Here is a 20,457-nt window from a genome sequence, read left to right as displayed (position 1 = left end):
GGTGTGAGTACTCCTGGGTGTGAGCACTCCTGGGGGAGGGGTGAGCACTCCTGGGGGAGGTGAGCACTCCTGAATGTGAGTGTTCCTGGGTGTGAGCACTCCTAGGGAGTGAGCACTCCTGAAGGGGTGAGCACTCTTCAGGGGGTGAGCACTCCTGGGGGCCTGAGTACTCCTGTGAACCTGCCCTGGCTAGAGTAAGTCAGGCACCATGACATTCTGCATTTCTGTTAAGTGAGGCCTTACTGAAGATTGGATTCTGGTACCATTAATACTTGAGAGAACTCAAACACATTAAGAAATCAAGCTGTTCTCCTGAATATGAAAAAGAGATTTGTTGATGTTGCATTAAGCAAGCTTTTCCTTAAATAATATCTCAAACTGTTTAAATGGCATTCTTTACCTCCAGATCAGTGTGAATTAACAAAAGATATAAGATGTTAGCAGCAGACCACATGAAACTTGATGAGAAAGAAAGGGGATTGGGAAACACTGGTCAATTCTTCCCAGATCTGTCAACAGTCTCCTTCCCTGCTGCCAGAAGCTCCCACCTTTCCCTGTCTCTGTTATCAGCTGAGAACTGAGAGCTGTAATAAAGGTTAACTCATTTACAAGCCAACAGACAGAGAGACAGACACCTAACCACCCATTTTCCTCACACACCCTTTGTGTTGCTGCTTCATACAGCCAATGTAACAGCTTCAGAGAGATCTGATAGCTGTCTTACAGATACTTGTCTTCCCCTTGGACCATATATGGTAGAAAGTGAAAAGTAAGAGAAGCTTAATTTTCTGTCTCTGTGCAAAATGGAAAGTTACCCAGATCCCACTGCTAATATCCTTATTCCCCTCACTTCACTATAAATTAGTTATGAGTGTGGCTCAGGTATCAGGCGAGGGCTGGAGTTAGGGCCACATTCACCTCTATTGGCCATGGTTTTGGGTGAATATGTTATCTGAACACTCTAACCCTCAGTTCCTTCTTCCATAACATGAGGACATACTCTCTACCTTTCAGAATTGTTGTACATATTATTATACGTACTTATAATGTATATAAAGTCCTTAGTAAAGTTTCTGGCATATAATAAATGCCCAATATTCAACATTTGACAATTATTATTTCTAATAGTAGCTTTTAAAAAATTAATCTGTGTTCCCTGCCCTTCTGTCCCCCATAAAAAAAAAATAAAGAAAAAAGAGAGAAAGAAAGAAAAAGGTGTCTGGGGGAAAGCAATATTAAAATTCAGATGATTCTCCATCCTCACCCAATGATCTGAGTGTCCCCTGACAGCCCCTGGACCATCACATCTCTTCAGGAGCACCTGCATGGTCAGCTGTTGGCAGTATGGCTTTTTACTGAGTGCTGGAAAGAGCTCAGACTTAGGTCACTTGATTACCTGCATATTCCAAGTGCAAGGGACCATCTTATTAGTGGGTAAAAGCTTAAAGGCACTTCCAGTCCAGTTCTTAAAAGTATTTTCTGGCTCCAGTTGTGTTTTACCTAGTTTTATCAAGGTGGGATCATGGTGGGGCCTTGCTAATCAAACTGCTACTGTTGATTTATTTAAACACATGGTGTCAATTCCCAGCTCTGTCCTGCTAAATGTTAATATTTATTTTTAATTAAAATGGTAGAAAGGTTAGATAAGTTTGAGAAAACTTCTATTAACCAGAGCAGGTGGTAGTGCAGATTCACATATCTTAAGTTTTGAGAAGTCAGTCTTGCAATAAAGACACATGCTTACCTTTGTGCAATATAGCATTTTGCAGGATTGCTTGGCTTTGGACAAAGTTTAGAAGACTGCCATTTGCAGCCACTAGAACAATGACCATGATTAGTACTCAATAGAAGATTCCCTGAAGGAACAGTGTCACTCAGGGAAGTTAGAGGTTCTCTGGTTTGCAGTTTTTGGGTGTTGCTCATGCAATACTGACCACATGAATGGGCGTGGATCTGGTATACAGCCCCCACTGTGTTTTCCTGAACATGCGGAATGAGGGAGGCAGGCATGAAAACAGGTTGTGTGCTATCACAATGATTTAAAAAGATAAAAATATTTTGAAAGTTTGAATTGCCAACTGACTATATCCCATAAAAATGCAAAATTTTTATAACCTATGTTTGTGTAAATTGAGTATTTATAGGTCTACCACAGCAATTTTTAAATACTAATATTTCTCAAAATGCAACAAAAATGTTCATTATAGAAACTGGATGTTTATGGTAAAAGGCATTCAACTACTCTGTTTAAAATGTTTATATTCAAATATTGGAAAAGATGTAACTGCATATCACTTGATTATTAAATACAATATAATTTAATATAGTTTTTATATTCTTCATTTCATATTAAAATACCTCTTATTCAAATATTTTAAAAATCATTTTGATCTAGGGAACAAGAGTATAAATGAATGTTGATGATTCTGACTCAGCAACAGGAAGTGATTTTGTATAAATTGTTGCAAAAATGTTTACAAGGTGAAGGTAGATTCTAATCATGTAATGTACAGCACATTAATGCTAATTTTTTACAAGGCTGTTATTATGTCCTTTCCACAGATGTGCAAATTTAGATATAAAACCTGGCTAAGGCGAAGGAGCAAATTGCTGACAGCTAGGTCACCTCCACCCCGTGTCAAATGCTCTACTCTTCATCATGGAAATTCACTCATAAGTAACAAAGTATAAGGTGCTTAATCTAAAGACACCAGTACAATCTGCCTGTGTGTAAAGAGAGGGAGACGCCATAAGAGCTGCTGGACTTGTGCTCGCCAAGGCGGCCCGTTCAAAGCTGATTACAGTGCCAGAATGCAGATATGTGGTAAGCAAACAATGCTTCTCTTTTTTTATTCTTATGCTTTTTAATTTTAATTTTAGCAACATTTTACTACATTTAAAAATGCAAGGGATGGTATTATTTCTTAAAATGGAGATAGCAAACTATGAATTCTTACTTAATGATAGCTTTTAGAAATCAAGAATCCATCAATGAGAACCATAAAAATGCTCTGACATCATCAACATGTGTCACTGTCAGAACCCCAAGGAGATCATTAATACAAAAAACCCACTTGTATTGTGGAACAAATCAGGTCTTGAATGCCAATGAGAGCAACTTAATTTTGTATATGTCTCTCTGTAAAATTTGACAATGTTTTACTTTACCAAAAGACCAAAACATCTTGCTCTTAAATTTTGCTTCTGGGTATGCTGTATTGACACGATCTTGTCAAGGAATCTTCAAATGACATCATTTGGGAAGACCTCTTTGAAGTCTTTGAGCCTAAATATTTATAAAATACTTTTATTTCAAATGAATATAGATGTGGGCCCTTTGCACCCAAGTTTGAGCTACACCTAGGAGCAGTGGTAGCCTCTGCATTTTGGGAGTCAAATAAGAGCAGAATCCTTCTTCCAGATCCACTAAGCTCACAACAGATTTTCTCATTACTTATGTATTTATTTAACAGTCTCAGGCATTTTTTTTGTAGATAGTTAAGCCTATTTTAAAAACGTCACTTCTTTTGTTTCCTGATTTAGAAATTTTATACATATTCATTTCACATATATGGAAAATATAGAAGTATAAGGAAAACAATAAACATAACTAGTAATAAGCATTCTTAACATTTTGATGTTTCTCTATCAAAATATATTTCCAAGTTCCATACGACCTTTTTCTTTACCCTAGTGCAAAAGTATAAAATAAAATAGAATGAAACTTGACCTATTTGGTTCCTGAATTTAGAGAACCAGAGTTTAAATAAAGAGGGATGCCAATAGAGTCTTCTATGTAACCCTAAGTATAGTAAGGTAGCTAGAAGGCTACACATCCAAATGCTATTATTAAAGAAATATGTATTTATTTTTACAAAATCTACCCATATTTATACATAGGTAAGGCCATATAGGTTAAACAAAAGAGATTTTCAACTTCTCCTGCTAACATCTCCTTTCTCCACTTTCTTATACTTTCTGAAAGTGTGGTCTTATATATTTTTTAATGTAATGCTCTTAAAATATATCTGATTAATGTCATAAAATGCTTCTTTGTAATTACAGCTCAGAAAAACATATTTTAATGTAATATTAAATATTAAACATATTTAATGTTGTGCTATTCAAAATTTAAAATCAGAACTAGTTTTTTTGGTCCACAATATAAATCAGTAATAGGTGTTCAAATACACAATTTTAATTGTTATAAACAAAGATAGTCACAAATGCGAAGCTAACCTCTGTGTTAGCCAGTGAACTACTTGTTTGTTTTCTTTTATATGTTCAGTTTCTCTCTGAATTGCATCAATGAACAAAGAAGTCAGATTCGGTTTCCCAGAGACGAATCATTAAGGACAGAAATAGTCTCCTGAGCACAGGAAATCTGTATGCACCTGAACAAGGACAACTGGGCTCCCGGGGAAATAAAAATGTCACTACCATGCTCATTCAGGTCTGGCCACAGAACCACCAGTGATATCTAAAAGCATACTAGTAAGGGAAAGACAAAATGTTTGTTCAAAGAAAAATCACACTCCTTACATATGTAACTCAACCCAAAATTTAATGTGCAGTATATAAATCTTAGGAGCGAATATTTAAATTTCCCTTTAACTATATCCATTATTCTGCAGTAGCATCTGCAACATCTCTCTGTGTCTCTCTTTATGTAATGGACAAAGTACACTGGCAAGCAAAGTTAGTTTATTGCTCTATACACTTTAAGAAGTGTATAGAGCAATAAACAAGACTCCTAAGCAGCAGAAACCAAAAGCTCTATAAGAATATTACTCTTAGAGTAATTTAGTAGAACAATGTTAATTTGAATGTCTTAGATTATACAAATTGAAATTAGGAGTATTTCTTGAACATCTGAGAACTAGTAATAATGCCATTGTAATATCCTGGTTATTATTTAACAAGAAAGGATGAAAGGGAAGACTGGATATAGGTGTGCCATTTATACATCTTTGCCAAAAAGATGCATTTAACATTATCCAAGTCAGTTCCCTGATGATGGATTGGGGAAGGGGATGGACAAAGACAGTTTCAGTGGTTCTCAACCTTCCTAATGCCGCGACCCTTTAATACAGTTCCTCATGTTGTGGTGACCCCCAACCATAAAATTATTTTCATTGCTACTTCATAATTGTAATTTTGCTACTGTTATGAATCATAATGTAAATATCTGATATGCAGGATGTATTTAGGCGACCTCTGTGAAAGGGTCATTCGACCCCCAAAGGTGTCGCGACCCACAGGTTGAGAACCGCTGGTTTAGATGAATGCCCAGTAAGGTCTGAGTGATGTGGGAAGGTGCTTGTCTGTCAATCACACCTGAAAGCAAGTCAGTGGCCAAGATGTGTGAGGCCACTGCAAGCACAGGAAACTTGAATATTTAAAGCTTCCAACCAAAAGAAGTTCCCTTTCTTTCTTCTCCCTTAGGCAACCTGATTCCTGGCTCTCCTGTGGCAGGGGGATGCTTTCCCCTGTGCCCACACAGTGCACGGCCTTATTGGACTCCACATATGGGCTAATAGACTTTAATTAGCTTGGATACTGAGCCACACCCGGCTGAAACATGGAATAGAAGCTCTGGACACTGGCCTTTTTTGGCTCTGCTGGAACCCCAGCTGCACCTTTTCCAGGACTGGCTTAGGGGTGGGGGACTTAGGAACCAGAAAAATTTAACTCCACCCAAATAAAGTTTTCATCCATATCCCATCCTCCCATGGGGGCTTCTGAAAATGCTTATTTCAGTGGTGCCCTCAGAACCTCCACCTTGCTCCCATGAGCGACAGGGGAGTTTAATTCTCCGATAACAGTACCTTTATACCAAAAATTTATTTTACAGTTGTATGTGTATTGGGAAGAGAGAAGGGAGAAGGTGCAAAAAGTGGGGACTTGTAAAAAATCTTTGTAAGTGAAGAACACCAATGAAAGATTTTTTCATCTATCATCTAAAACAATGACCAACACATTTTTTTAAAAAAAAACTTCCTCATTCAAGCAAAATTCAGTATAATCTATATGTACTCTGAATGAAAGAGCCTTAAATTGAAAGTAGTATGAGCTTAAACATATCTCATTAGCAAAATTTTATGTGCTACTACCTCTACCACTGGAGGCCTGGCATTAAAGCACCAACTGATACAGGTATTTTTAAGAACATGAGTTAATTCCTACCTCTACGTAGTCCTTGGCGTGTCCCCAGTCTCGTTTGGCATCCAGATTTCCCAAACTGAAACGTTCCAGCTGTCCAAGGTAAATCTTAGCTACTGACCGGCTAATTTTTCGAGTAACAAAATTAGCTCCTAAAAAGAGACAAAAGATGTATTATCAGTAGAGTGCATTTGACATCTAACAGTTTGGTGAACCAAATGCAACCTCAGCCTCTGGGCATTCCTTTCATTCCTCCCCTCTTCCCCCTCTTAAAATAATAAAAAGAAAGAAAAAGATCATTAACTGTCATTTAGACAAGTTAAGAAGCTCTAATTCTAAGTGTCACCTCAGCTCTATTTTCATAACAAACATTTTTCTTTGGGGGACTTATGTCTTAACATTCCTAATACATTGCTGCAATATGCGACCCAGGCATTAGGCCAAAGAAAAGCTATCCCAATGCCAGTTTTTAAACAGAAAATTCAAAAGGGTTGTATAAAGGGAAATGCCAGAATGGAAGACAGACATCTAAGACCACCCTGATTTTTTAAGAACATAAACATAATATACTCCTATTAATAAAACTATTTTGGGCTCATGGGGAGAGGGGGAAGAGTATAACTTAGCTCACAGGATGTATATCTGGTTAAAAGAAACAAACAAGGAATGCATTTAGGTTGTCAATAAATGGTGATCACTTTTATTTAGAAACTTGCATAACTATCCAATTATAAACTATGCTCCAATTCTAAATCAAAGTTTCTCTGTACTACACTTACTGCAATGCTACCTTCCAGTTTCACTTAAGTGTTATATGTATGAATGGGCTCCTGAATTCTTTATAAATATTTTGAAATGAATGAGTAAAAGCGGTCATAAATTTAAGAAAGCAATGAAATTGTTTTAATGTTCTAGAGTCTTTAATGAAAGTCTCTATCTACTTTTAAAAGATCACAAAAGGGACACAATTAAAAGACACTGCTGAGACAATTTTATCAATGCCCCTGTATCTAGGTGAAGTTATCACAAAACACCAAGTAATGCCAAGTTCTCCAGGTACTAACACACATATGAGCTAGTCAATAATGGCTTCCCACAGTTTAGATAGATTACTATCATAATTTATCACATTTCAATAACTTCAGCTTTGTTCTTTGCAGATGAAGCAGGAAGGTGAATGTTATGATGAAAACTTTTGGCTTCTAGAGAAATTGGCACAGGAATAAGGGGAATTTTTCTAAATAGGTTTTCTAAATTTTGGCAAGAATATGGCCCAGTGCAAGTTCAAACCTATACTGGATTCACTTACTACACAAACTCGGTGTATATATTTAAACCAATGCCATGTCCTTAAAAATGACGGGAAGAGATCAACCAAAGAACTTATATGCATATATGCATAGCCCATGGACACAGACACTACTGTGATGAAGGCCTGGGGGCAGGGGCAGGCTGGAGAAAGGCAAAGGGGGAGAAAAAGAGAGACATCAGTAATAGAGTCAACAATGAAAAAAAAATGACAATGGAAATCCACATTTTCAGTTTCTCTTAGCAGTTTACAGAGCACCTTAAGAAATCCAAAGTTTCACCTTCCCACAGCAATTTATAAAACACCCAGACCTGTTTCAAAATGAAGAAATATTTATTAGGTACAATCCTTCAAAATCTATCACTGATTAGCACTATTTATTTTCTATTGACAGTAACAATTACATTGATAACTAAATGGAGGTTTCTTTATGTATTTCTATTTTAATGGCAGGACTATACTAGATAAACTTGTGATGCCCAACCATAGAGGAAGTTCCCAAAGTAGTTCAGATTATTCTATCTGCCAATAAACTACTGTTTAGGAGTCCAATGGAAGCATGAGACGTTCAAATAATCTACTTAGGCCCTAACCTCATGTCCATTCTTTCAACATGTTTTAATGGGGCACCTACCAAACACTAAAGTGCCAGGCTAGGGGGTCCAGGAGTGAAGCAGCAGCTCCTGCTCTCAAATAGCATAGATAGTGTAAGAGAGACAAATAAATCCATACTGCCAAAAATTAAATAGCAGCTTTTCAAGGTCAGGGCCTGTGACCCTGCTGCTGCTATGGTCAGGAGATACCTACCAGAAAAGAAGCCTGAAATGAGGCTCCTGGTGAGGTCATGAAGGGACTAAAGAAGTTGTGCTACAAGGACAGTGATCCAGGCAGAAGGAATAGCACATGCAAACACAGCGAGGCACCTTGCTCGTTAAGCTCTTGCCATAGCCTGGCAATGACCACAACCATGACACCTCTGGTGATGGCTGTTGCTATTAGCACAGTACTAACCTATGTAGATGCAGAAACTCATGTAATTCTCAGAGCAACCCACAGCTAAGAATTATTATTACCCCCATTTTTAGATAAAGAAGCTGAGATTCAGAGAAGCTATGCGAATTGGCCATTCTAGAAGAGAATTCAGATCAGTGTCTGTGTGACCATCAAGCCCAGGCTCTCATCTTACCTGGACTCAGAATGGCATACTAGGAGTCAGGGAGCCTTTCTTACCTGGATATAAACTCTATCTTGCATAATTAGTCAGACTTATTTAAAATTTCTAGTTTTTTAAATTTCATTTTTAACAGCTGTATTGAGATATAACTCACATACCATGCATTTCATCCACTTAAAGTATCTAAGTCAATGGTTTTAGTGTACTCAGAAATTGGGTAGCCATCACTACAATCAATTTTAGACCATTTTTGTCACTCTAAAAAGAAACCCCAAATCATTTAGCAGTCTCTCCTCATTTCCCCCCAACCCTCCTGGCCTTAGGCAAGCACTAATCTGCTTTTTGTCACTATAAATTTGCCTATTCTGAACACTTCATATGAACGGAATCATATATGTGGTCTTTTGTAACTGGCTTCTCTCTCTTGGCTTAATATTTTCATGGTTCAGCTATATTACAATATAAATCACTACTTCATTCCTTCTTTTTTCAATCTTCAATTTCTTTATTGATTAAGGTATTACATGTATGTCCTCATCCCCCCATTAACTCCCACCCCCCACCCCCACTCATGCTCTCATCCCCCTGTTGTCCATGTCCATTGGTTAGGCTTATATGCCTGCATACAAGTCCTTTGGTTGATCTCTCCCCCTTTCCCCCACCCTCCCCTACTTTCCCTCTGAGGTTTGACAGTCTGATCGCTGCTTCTCTGTCTCTGGATCTGTTTTTGTTCATCAGTTTATGTTGTTCATTATATTCATAAGTGAGTAAGATCATGTGGTATTTATCTTTCTCTGACTGACTTATTTCACTTAGCATAATGCTCTCCAGTTCCATCCATGCTGTTGCAAATGGCAAGAATTCCTTCTTTTTTACTGCAGCATAGTATTCCATTGTGTAGATGTACCACAGTTTTTTAATCCACTCATCTGCTGATGGGCACTTAGGCTGTTTCCAAATCTTAGCTATGGTGGATTGTGCTGCTATGAACATAGGGGTGCATATATCATTCCTTCTTTATGGCTGAACATGTGGATATGACATTTCATTTATTGTTCATCAGTAGATGGACATATGGGTTGTTTCCATCTTTTGGCTATTGTGAATAATGCTACTATAAACATCCATGCACAAGTTTTAGTTTGGATATTATGTTTTAATTTCTCTTGGGTACATATCTACAGGTGGAATTACTGGGTCACAGGGGAAATCTAGGATTATTGAGGAACTGCCACACTGTTCTCCAAAGCAACTACACCTTCTTACACTTCCACCAGCAGTAAACTGAGGTTCTCATCTCTCCACATCCTCCCTAACACTTGTTATGGTTTATCTTTTCTTTTTAAATATGTTTTTATTGATTTTCGACCTGGCATGGTTTATCTTTTTCTTTTTTAATGCATTTATTGATTTCAGAGAGAGGAAAGGAGAGGGAGAGATAGAAACACCAATGATGAGAGAGAATAATCAATTGGCTGTCTCCTGCAGTCCCCCTACTGGGAATTGAGCCCACAACCCAGGCATGTGCCCTGACCAGGAATAGAACCTTGACCTTCTGGATGACACAGGCAAGGCTGGTTTCTCTTACTGATGATACTCATCCTAGGGGATACTGAGTGTTATCTCATTGTGATTTTAATTTTATTTCTCTGATGGCTAATGATATTGATTATCTATATGTTCATGTGCTTATTGGCCATTGGTTTATCTTCTTTGGAGAAATGTCTATTCAGATCCTTTGCCCATTTTAAAATTATGTTACCTGTCTTTTTATTATTTGAGTTATATGAGTTATTTATATATTCTGGACCCAATTCCTTTATCAGATATATAATTTACAAATAACTTCTCATTGTATTGGTTATATTTTCATTTTCTTGATGGCGTCTCTGATGTGCAAAAGTGTGGGAGATTTTTTATATTATAATGAAGTTGGATTTATCTAATTTTTGTTTTTAGTAGTATGAACTTTTGGTGTCATAGCCAAAGGGTTTTGCCTAGCCCAAGATCATTAAGATTTTCTCCTATATTTTAAAATATATTTTATTGATTTTGTTCTTACATTTAGGTCTTTCACCCATTTTTCGTTAATGTATGGTATGATGAAAGGGCCCTACTTCATTTGCATGTGTGCACATAGCTGTCCTAACATTGCTATAAAGGTTATTCTTTCTCCCTTTGACTGTCTTGACATCTTTTGTCAAAATTCAATCAACTGTAAATGTGTGGGTTTATTTCTTACTTTAATTCTATTCTGTTGATCTATGTATATCTATATCCTTATGACAGAGCCACAAATTCTTGAGTACTATAGCTTCACGTAAGTTTTAAAATCAAGAAATGTGAATCTTCTGACTTTGTCCTTCTTTAAGACTGCTTTAACTATTTTCAGTCCCTTGAATTTCCATATGAAGTTTATGATCAGCTTGTTAACTTCTGCAAAAAAGTCAACTGGGATTTTTTTGATAGGGATTGTGTTAAATCTGTAGATCAATGTGGGGAATACTGCTGTTTTAACAATATTATATCTTCCAATTAATGAACACAGGACATATTTCCATTCATTTAATTCTTTTAAAATGTCTTTCAGGCTGGTGTGGCTCAGTGTTTGAGTATTGACCTATGAACCAGGAGGTCACAATTTGATTCCGGCTGGGACACAAGCCCAGGTTGCAGGCTTGATCTCCAGTTACGGGTGTGCAGGAGGCAGCCAATCAATGATTATCTCTCATCACTGATGTTTTTATCTCTTTCTCCCTCCCTTCCTCTCTGAAATCAATTAATTTTTTTTTCTTTCAGCATCATTCAGTAGTTTCCAGAGAGTAAGTTTTGCACTCCTTTTGTTAAATTTGTTCCTGAATAATATTCTCTTTAATCTCATAATGTAACTTTTCTTAATTTCATTTTCAGATTAATTTTAAAAAATATTATTGCTACCATATGTTTTACTAGTTAATTCTTAGGAGAGGCTTAAAATGGAATTTTAAAATGCAGTCTCTTTATTTTTACTCTTTATCATACGAGACTGCTGATTTAGGAGAGAACTATATAAAATTATTATACACGAGGGCTAACATCTTACAAGTCACCTTGTTCAACTATCGCAAATGTGCAGGGGAAGAGAGGGAAAGAGAAGCTGAGTAACAGTCAGGACAAGTACCCAAGCCTGGCTTTGGCCTGTGCACCTGGAGCTGTTTCCACTAACCCACAGTGCAATGCAGGAGGCATCCTTCCTAGATTAGATAACTCAAGTGCTTGTGGACTGTAACACATGTGGGCAATGGAACTCCCATAATTACTTTAAATACATGTTTGGTTTCTAAGAGCCTTAAACTAGAAGACCCCACTAAGAAGAAGACCAAGAAATGAAAAACTAGCCAATGAGCTGACCGAAGGCCAGCAGTCAGTTATCAGCATCAATCATTTAATAACTCTGGAGTTATAGTTTCCTCTATAAACTACCATTACAGTCATATTCACCACACCGAATTCAAAGGCACACTAATGTAGATAAAACCACATTGTAGAACATAAATCACTACTGACACGTAAAGAATTAATACCAACATGTCCTCGTTTGTAAAATAATAACAGTACTTACCATGCACGTTTGATATTTAAGTGAGAATATGTGGGTAATGTGATTAGAAAGTCTTCAATAAATGTTAGCTATTATAATAATTATTATGTTACAATGTTAATGGTCTCTATAATTAAGCCTCAATAAAAAGTTCAGATTTCTTAGTTCTTTTATGACTAAGTCTGTTAATTCTCTGATTTTAAATTTCTGAGATTGAGAACAGATTTAAATACTAGTAAACAGCCAAAGGCAGGCATGCAGATGCATATACTGTAGGTTACTTTTTCTATGTAAACTCATTAACCTAGGAAAAATAAAGTACCCACATAAATGTATATACACAAGAAAGAGATCAATTAAGAAGTTTAGCCCTGCTGATGTGGCTCAGGGGATTGAGCATCGTCCCATGAAGCAAGTGATCCTGGATTCGATTCCCTATCAGAGCACATGCCCAGGTCTCATGCTTGATGCCCAATGGGGGACATGCAGGAGGCAGCCGATCAATGATTCTCTCTCATCTTTGATATTTCTATCTCTCTCTCCCTTCCTCTCTATCTAAAAATCAAAAAAAATTTTTTTAATAGTTTTGGCTCGAATATTAGTTCTAAGATTATGATTGTGTTTTAGTATCATTGACAGAATGAAAAGAACAGAACTTTAGCAATATAACAAATAGGAAAAACTGCCACATTATAAAAACACCAAGATGTGCTGGGTAAAATGTAATTATAATGTATTTAAACTCAGAGCTGAGTCCCTACTAAGTGCTCAGGTGAAGGGGAGCTCCAGAGCACCCATCATGGGTAACACTGAGGGGTCTGTGCTGGGAGCAGAACCGAAAGCGCCTTTCAGGACCTGAACACAGGCTTCAGTTTTTGATATCCAATCTGAGGCCTCGCAGATGAGGTCTTCCAGATAGAACAATGGAAATGGTTACACACCATGTAAGTTACTGATCATTCTGTTACTGTTATCAGTGCTATTATCTTAAAAAAGTGTTTTAATTTTGTAGTTGCCTTGTCTATAAGATAGGATAATAATCCATACTGAAGATATAATTCAAAGGCTGCAGAGTACTGTATCGATGCCAAGTACCTCTATTAGTTATAAATGGGCTTGGACATTTTCACTGTGATAAATCTTTTAAAATAGGAAGGCTTTTTTCTTTTGCATTTCTCTACATGATCATCTCCATAGTTAGCCCAAGGATGGAAAAAGATTAGAATATTCATCCTATCATTCAAGATAGGATTCTGTAAAAAGATGGTAAATATAAAAGCAAGGCTTCATGAAAAAGTAATTTTCTAAATAATTGTAGTGTAGCAAACACCAAATGTAGTCCCAGCCCCGTTTCTCCCACAGGGATGCCCGTGCAGGTTCTGATGGCAGGCATGCTGACTGGGGTCCTTTCAGAAGGACAAGAAGGAGTAGAAGCAGAGGTTCTAAGTCTCCACCCCTTCTGAACCAGTGGAGAAAGACATGAGGAGAGGCAGAAGTGAATCTTCAGTATTTTAATCTAGCCTCTTGGGGATGAGATAACAAGTAAAGTAGACTGATGGTATCATTGAGAGAAGGAGCTTTGTGCTATTTCATGTTGGGAATCTGGGAAGATCTTCTGAGGATGCCAGCCAGGCGGATCTGGGGTAGTTGCCTCAGCACATGTTGAGCAGTGATGCCAGGCTCTCCTAAAGGTGTGAGCAGTGGCATGAGAGCCAGTAGGCCCACCGGGGACTGAGGAGGCCTGAGATGGAAAGGAGAGGGGGGCCTTGTAGTTAAGGTTTAGAGGTAAGACCACCTAGGCCAGGGACCACATGTGAGATGAGGCAGTGGGTGGGCATACAGTCCATATACCAGTAAGGGATGGAGTGAGGCTGACTCTTCCCAGGGTCCTATGGAAAGAGAAGCCCCTGAGTTTTATCAGTAGCAGACATCAGGAAGAGCCAGACCTGGGGCTAGTGCAGCCGTGGGCAAACTACGGCCCGTGGGCCGGATCCGGCCCGTTTGAAATGAATAAAACTAAAAAAAAAAAAGACCGTACCCTTTTATGTGATGATGTTTACTTTGAATTTATATTAGTTCACACAAACACTCCATCCATGCTTTTGTTCCGGCCCTCCGGTCCAGTTTAAGAACCCATTGTGGCCCTCGAGTCAAAAAGTTTGCCCACCCCTGGGCTAGTGCCACCTTCTTGGCCACAGGGCAAGGGAGTAGCTTACCTGCAACTCTGCAGCGGAGAGCAGCAGGCCCATAGAGTGTACCATGGGCCAGAGGATGCCAACTGCCCCTTTATCAACATCTGTGTCCCAAACACCCAGATATCATCTTGAAGGGAAATAAGGGAAGACGACAAAACTAGAAAAACTGACTTCAGATAGAGAAAGACAAATACCATGATTTCACTTATATGTGGAATCTAAAGAACAAAATAAATGAACAAACAAAACAGAAACAGACTCTTAGACACAGAGCATACTGATGGTTGACATAGGAAGCAGTGTTGGGACCTGAGGGAGAAAGGTGAAGGGACTGAGAAGTAGATTAGAAGTTAAGGGATAGTTACAAGGATGTAAAGTACAGCACAGCTTACAGAGTCAATACTATTCTAATAACTACATATGGTGCCAGGGGGATCGCTTTGTAAAGTATATGATTTTCTAACCACTATGCTGTATTCCTGAAACTGAAACAAAATAATATTGAATATAAACTGCAGTTAAAAATAAATTGACTTCAACATTATATTATAGTAGACACCAGATTACATTTTTAAATAGAACTTGTTCTTTTTGAGGAAAGTATAAATTTAATTTTTTGGACAACATTAATCTCCTGTGGCTGCCATAACAAATTACTACAACTGGGCAACCTGAAACAACTGAAATTTACTCTGTAGTGTGGAGGCTGCAGGTCTGAATCAGCAGCACCACGTTCCTCTGGGAGCTCCAGGGAAGAGCCCTCTACTTGCCTCTCACTGGGTAGCACAGCTTCATGCAATTTTGGCTTATGGTGGCATCACTCCAACCTCGGCCTCCATCTTCACATCACCTTCTCCTGTGCGTCTGTGTTTTTTGTGTGTGTGTGTTTAGTTTTATTTTATTTTATTTTATTTTTATTGTCTAAAGTTTTAGATATGTCTCCTTTGTCCCCAATTGAAACCCCTGCCTCAGCCATTCCTACCCCAGGCAAGCCCCCACCACCCCAGTGTCTGTGTCCATTGGTTATTCAAATATGCATGCATGCAAGTCCTTTGGTTGCTCTCTACCTCTCCTCCCCACCCACCACCACCATTTGTCTCTGGATCTATTCTTGTTCATCAAATTATGTAGATCATTATATCGCACATATGAGTGCGATCATGTGATATTTATCTTTCTCTGACTGGCTTATTTTGCTTACCATAATGCTCTCCAGTTCCATCCATGCTGTTGCAAATGGTAAAAGTTCCTTCTTTTTTATAGCGGCATAGTATTCCATGGTGTAGATGTACCAACGTTTTTTGTTTTTTATTTTTTAATCTTTATTGTTCAGATTATTACAGCTGTTCCTCTTTTTTCACTCCATAGCTCCCCTCCACCCAGTTCCCACCCCACCCCATGCCCTCACCTCCCCCACACTGTCTTCATCCATAGGTGTAAGATTTTTGTCCAATCTCTTCCCGCACCCTCCACACCCTCTTCCCAATGAGAATTGTCAGTCTGCACCCTTTCCATGCCCCTGATTCTATTCCATTCACCAGTTTATTCCATTCATCAGATTTTTTATTCATTTGATTTTTAGATTAACTTGTTGATAGATATGTATTTGTTGTCACTTTGTTGATCACAATTTTTTATCTTTACCTTCTTCTTCTTCTTCTTCTTCTTCTTCTTCTTCTTCTTCTTCTTCTTCTTCTTCTTCTTCTTCCTTCTTCTTCCTTCTTCTTCCTTCCTCCTCCTCCTCCTCCTCCTCCTCCTCCTCCTCCTCCTCCTCCTCCTTCTTCTTATTCTAGAATGCCCTTCAGCATTTCATATAATACTGGTTTGGTAGTAATTCACGATTGATGACTTCCTTTAAACTTAAGCTCATTATCTGACCCTCATATCCTGACCTTCAATTCTAATGATAGTTTTGCTGGGTAGAGTAATCTTGGTTGTAGGGTCTTGGTATTCATCACTTAGAATATTTCTTGCCACTCCCCTTCTGGCCTGCATAGTTTCTGTTGAGAAATCAGCAAGCAGTCATATGGGCACTCCCTTGTAGGTAACTAACTATTTTTTCTCTTGCTGCTTTTTAAGATTCTCTCTTTGTCTTTTGCCCTTTGGCATTTTAATTATGATGTGTCTTGGTGTGGTCCTCTTTGGATTCCTCTTGTTTGGGGTTCTCTGGGCTTCCTGGACTTGTAAGTTTATTTCTTTCACCAGGTAGGGGAAGTTTTCTGTCATTACTTCTTCAAATAGGTTTTCAATATCTTGCTCTCTCTCTTCCTCTGGCACCCCCATAATTTGGATGTTGGTACACTTGAAGTTGTCCCAGAGGCTCCTTACACTATCTTCATATTTTTGGATTCTTTTTTCTTTTTGCTTTTCCGATTGGGTGTTTTTTGCTTCCTTGTACTTCAAATCTTTGACTTGATTCTTGAGATCCTCTAGTCTACTGTTGAATCTCTATATATTATTCTTTATTTCAGTCAGTGTATGCTTAATTTCTGACTGGTCCTTTTCCATTTTTTGGCATTCTCACTAAGATCCTTGAAGGTCTCACTAAGATCCTTGAAGGTCTCACTAAGTTCCTCAGAGGTCTCACTAAGTTCCTCAGAGGTTTTTAGAAGATTCTTGAGCAACCTTATAACTGTGGTTTTAAACTCTATATCCAGTATTTTGCTATCCTCCATTTGTTTCATTCGTGAAATGTTTCTTTGTCTCCACATTTTGGCTGCTTCCCTGTGTTGATAGAGTGGCCTTGTGTGGTAGGTGTCCTATAGGGCCCCGTGGCTCAGCCTCCCCAATCACCTGAGGTGGACACTCTTGGTGCACCCCTTTGTGGGCTGTGTGCACAGTCTTGTAGTTAAGTCTTGATTGCTGTTGGTATCACTGGGAGGAACTGGCCTCCAGGCCAATTGGCTATGAGGACCAGCTGTGTCTACAGTGGAAGGACTGATGTGCAAGAGACACCCTTATGGGGCAGGGCTTGCTTCAGTGGGGCTTTGGTGCTCACTGAGTCTGCCCCTTGAGTGTGTTGCTTATGGATGTGAAGAGTTGTAATCCGGTATGGTCTCACACTGACCACTGGGCACACTGACTCTTGGATCTCCAAGGAGGTGCAAAGTCAGCCACTACCTGAGGCCACCCAGCAGGAGCTACAGAGTGATCCAGAGATTCCTCCTCTTTGTTTGGGGTTTGGAAGTGCCCAGATTAGGCCCAGCTGTGAAGCAAGGCAGGCTGCTGCTGCTGGGCCTTGGGCCTTTTTTGGGAAACTTTGGGGCTCTCTGATCCAGCTGCAGTTTGACAGGTTTAAGCTGAGAAAGAACAGGCCATTCATATGCAAAAGCCACTGCGCACAGCTTGGGTGGGGTTGTAAATTGGGTGGGGTGGAGTCTCAGGGAATCACCAGGGTAGAGCAAACAGCAATGGCTGCCAATCAGCCCTGCACCTGAGAGGTCCCTGTGTCCCTGCGTCACTGCATCAGGCGCCCCCACGCAGAAACAATGATTGCTGCAAGCACCTCTGAGAGAAAGCCGTCCTCATGTTCCGGCCTGATGCCAGACAGTCCAGTTTCTCCCCGTATGAGTCTGGGTCCCCAGAGTCTTGCCCAGAACTTAAGTTCAGAGCCATCAGGAGCTTGTATCTCCTTCCCGACTGAAAAAAACAACAACAGCGCACCCAGTTGCCAGCCTGTTCCGTGTGCGCCTCCGCACCTCCACACCTACCCGTCTCAATGCACTTTTTTCTTTCCTTCTAATTGTAGAACTTCCACTCAGCCAGCTTTCCCATGGTTCTGGATAGTTGTTTTGTCTTTTAATTGTAGTTTTGATGTGGTTGTGAGAGGCAGCAAGTACAGGTGTTTACCTATGCCACCACCTTGGTTCTCTCTGTGTCTGTGTTTTGACCTCTTGTGATTCTTATAAGAACACTTGTCACTGGATTTAGAATCCCCCCTGGTAATCCAGGATGATCTCTCTGTCCCCAGATCCTTAACTTAATTACATCTGCAAAGACCCTTTTTCCAAATTCTCTGTCCCCAGATCCTTAACTTAATTATATCTGCAAAGACCCTTTTTCCAAATAAGGTCACATTCACAAATTCTGGGGAAAAGGATGTGGACATATTGTTCTGGAGCTACCGTACAAGCCACTATGAGGATCAAAGATAAGAATAGTTGAGAAAATATGATAAAACATGAATCAAGCATTGTTATACTAGAGGGTCGGTGCACGGGATTTGTGCACGGGTGTGGGGCATGGCCTGCAGGGATCGGCCACTGTGGGAGCACCACTCATCCCGGTCAGCTGAGCGGCTGCTCCCTGGTCCGGCATCCTTCGTGGAGCTGGAGCACTCACCTCTCCAGGGGACCTGGTTGGGGCCAGGCCCAGGTACAATAGCACTGAGAGGAGGCGGAGTAGGTCTCAGTCCTGAGGCGGCCACGAACCCGCCCCCCAGTCTCTGGGGTCAGCTCTGTGAGCTTGGAGGCGGCACTGTGCGGCCTATGGGCATCCAGAGGAGGTGGCAGGGAGTAAGAAGGAGGAGTCTCAGGTGAGAAAGCAATGATAGCAGCCTGGGTTCCTGCCCATTGGCCCTGGGTTCGCAGCAGGAGCAGCCACTCATCCTGGTCAGCTGAGCGGCGCCCCCACTGTGGTAGCGCACTAACCACCAGGGGGCAGCTCCTGCTTTGAGCATCTGCCCACTGGTGGTCAGTGTGCGTTATAGTGACTGGTCAGCTGGTCATTCTGGTTGTTCCACTGTTCAGTCGCTGGGCTTTTATTATATAAGATCATCTTAAGGATACTTTATCCTTTATGAACACAATAGGAAAATACAGTTGCCAATTGTAAAAGATTAATTTAAGGTGATAAAATAAGTTTCCTCTCTATTTAAACTCTGCAATTTTGACTCAGTTAACAAAAATAGCTCTCTGGATTGCAGGGAGGAGGAGGAAGGTGGAGGTAGAAGATGGTATAGGGTGGATAAAATAGTGACGAAAAATAAATAAAAGAATGTCCCTGAAAGAAAAAAATGCATATATAAAATAAAAAGGTAAAAACAAACAAACAAAAATCCCTGGGGGTCTTTTTTTTTTTTTAATCCTCACCCTGGAATATGTTTTGTTTCTTATTTTATTGATCTTAGAGAAAGAGGAAGGAAGAGGGAGAGAGAGAGAAACATTGATGTAGAAACATTGATTGGTTGCCTCCCAATATTCTCGGTAACTTACTTAGGTCCATCTAATTGTTTCTCAGTAGTCTAATATTTAAGGTAGCTATTTAATTCTTTATTTTAATAACTATTTTTTATATCTGAAATTCTATCTTTTTCAAATCTGCCTAGACATTTTTACATCTTGTTGTTGCTTATTTATTATGATGTATCATTTTTTTAAATTTAAACATGTCTTACTAATTTTATATTCTGAATTTGACAATTCCAATACTTAAAGTTCTTGAGGGACTAATTTTTTCTTATGCTGCTGACTTTGATGCTTGTTCCCTATGCATTGGTGACACTAAGAGTTCATGTTTACTAATCTGAATCTGCTGGAGACCAGAGGACAGCTCTGAGAGTGCTTTCCTCCTGAAAGGGTCTGCATTGGTAATGATGACAGACAGGAGACACTAACCCCGGTGACATTTCACCCCTTCCACAGTTTCCAGGTGAATACAGTTATGTTCTTCTATGCTGTTTCTGTCTATGGCCAAACATAAGCCTTCTAATTAAAGGGATAGGAAGATGAAGACAGATTTAGAAAAATAAATGTTTTTCTCTACACATCTGGATATAATGTGAACAACTATGATACACTTCATATATTTATTTTCATTTTCATGTTTAACATGTTTTCTTTTCTATGCAGTATATCTGTATTATGAATATCCTATCTAATAAAAGAGTAATATGCAAATTAACCATCACTCCCTCACTCTGTCACTCCATCACAAAGATGGCGGCGGCCATGGAGCTGGAGTGAGCAGAAGGCTTGGGTTGCCCCCAGCGATGGAGGAAACCGAAGCTTCCTGCCTGCCCTGGCTGGCTCTGGGCTCC

The 20,457-nt window shown here is 39.4% G+C and overlaps 1 protein-coding gene across 1 annotated transcript in view; it reads right to left on the bottom strand.

Annotated features, from left to right (window-relative positions):
* Positions 1-20,457, bottom strand: part of GMDS (GDP-mannose 4,6-dehydratase) — a 661,927-nt gene that overhangs the window by 305,507 nt on the left and 335,963 nt on the right. The window contains exon 7 of the mRNA XM_006085713.3: positions 6,187-6,314. Within this exon, the coding sequence (XP_006085775.1) occupies positions 6,187-6,314 (128 nt within the window). The remainder of the gene's footprint in view (positions 1-6,186; positions 6,315-20,457) is intronic.

Source organism: Myotis lucifugus, unplaced genomic scaffold (genome assembly GCF_000147115.1).
Source record: "Myotis lucifugus unplaced genomic scaffold, Myoluc2.0 scaffold_21, whole genome shotgun sequence".
NCBI classification, from domain to species: Eukaryota; Metazoa; Chordata; class Mammalia; order Chiroptera; family Vespertilionidae; genus Myotis; species Myotis lucifugus.
Note: the sequence above shows the minus strand (reverse complement) of the source record. Positions and strands in the feature narration are given on the sequence as shown.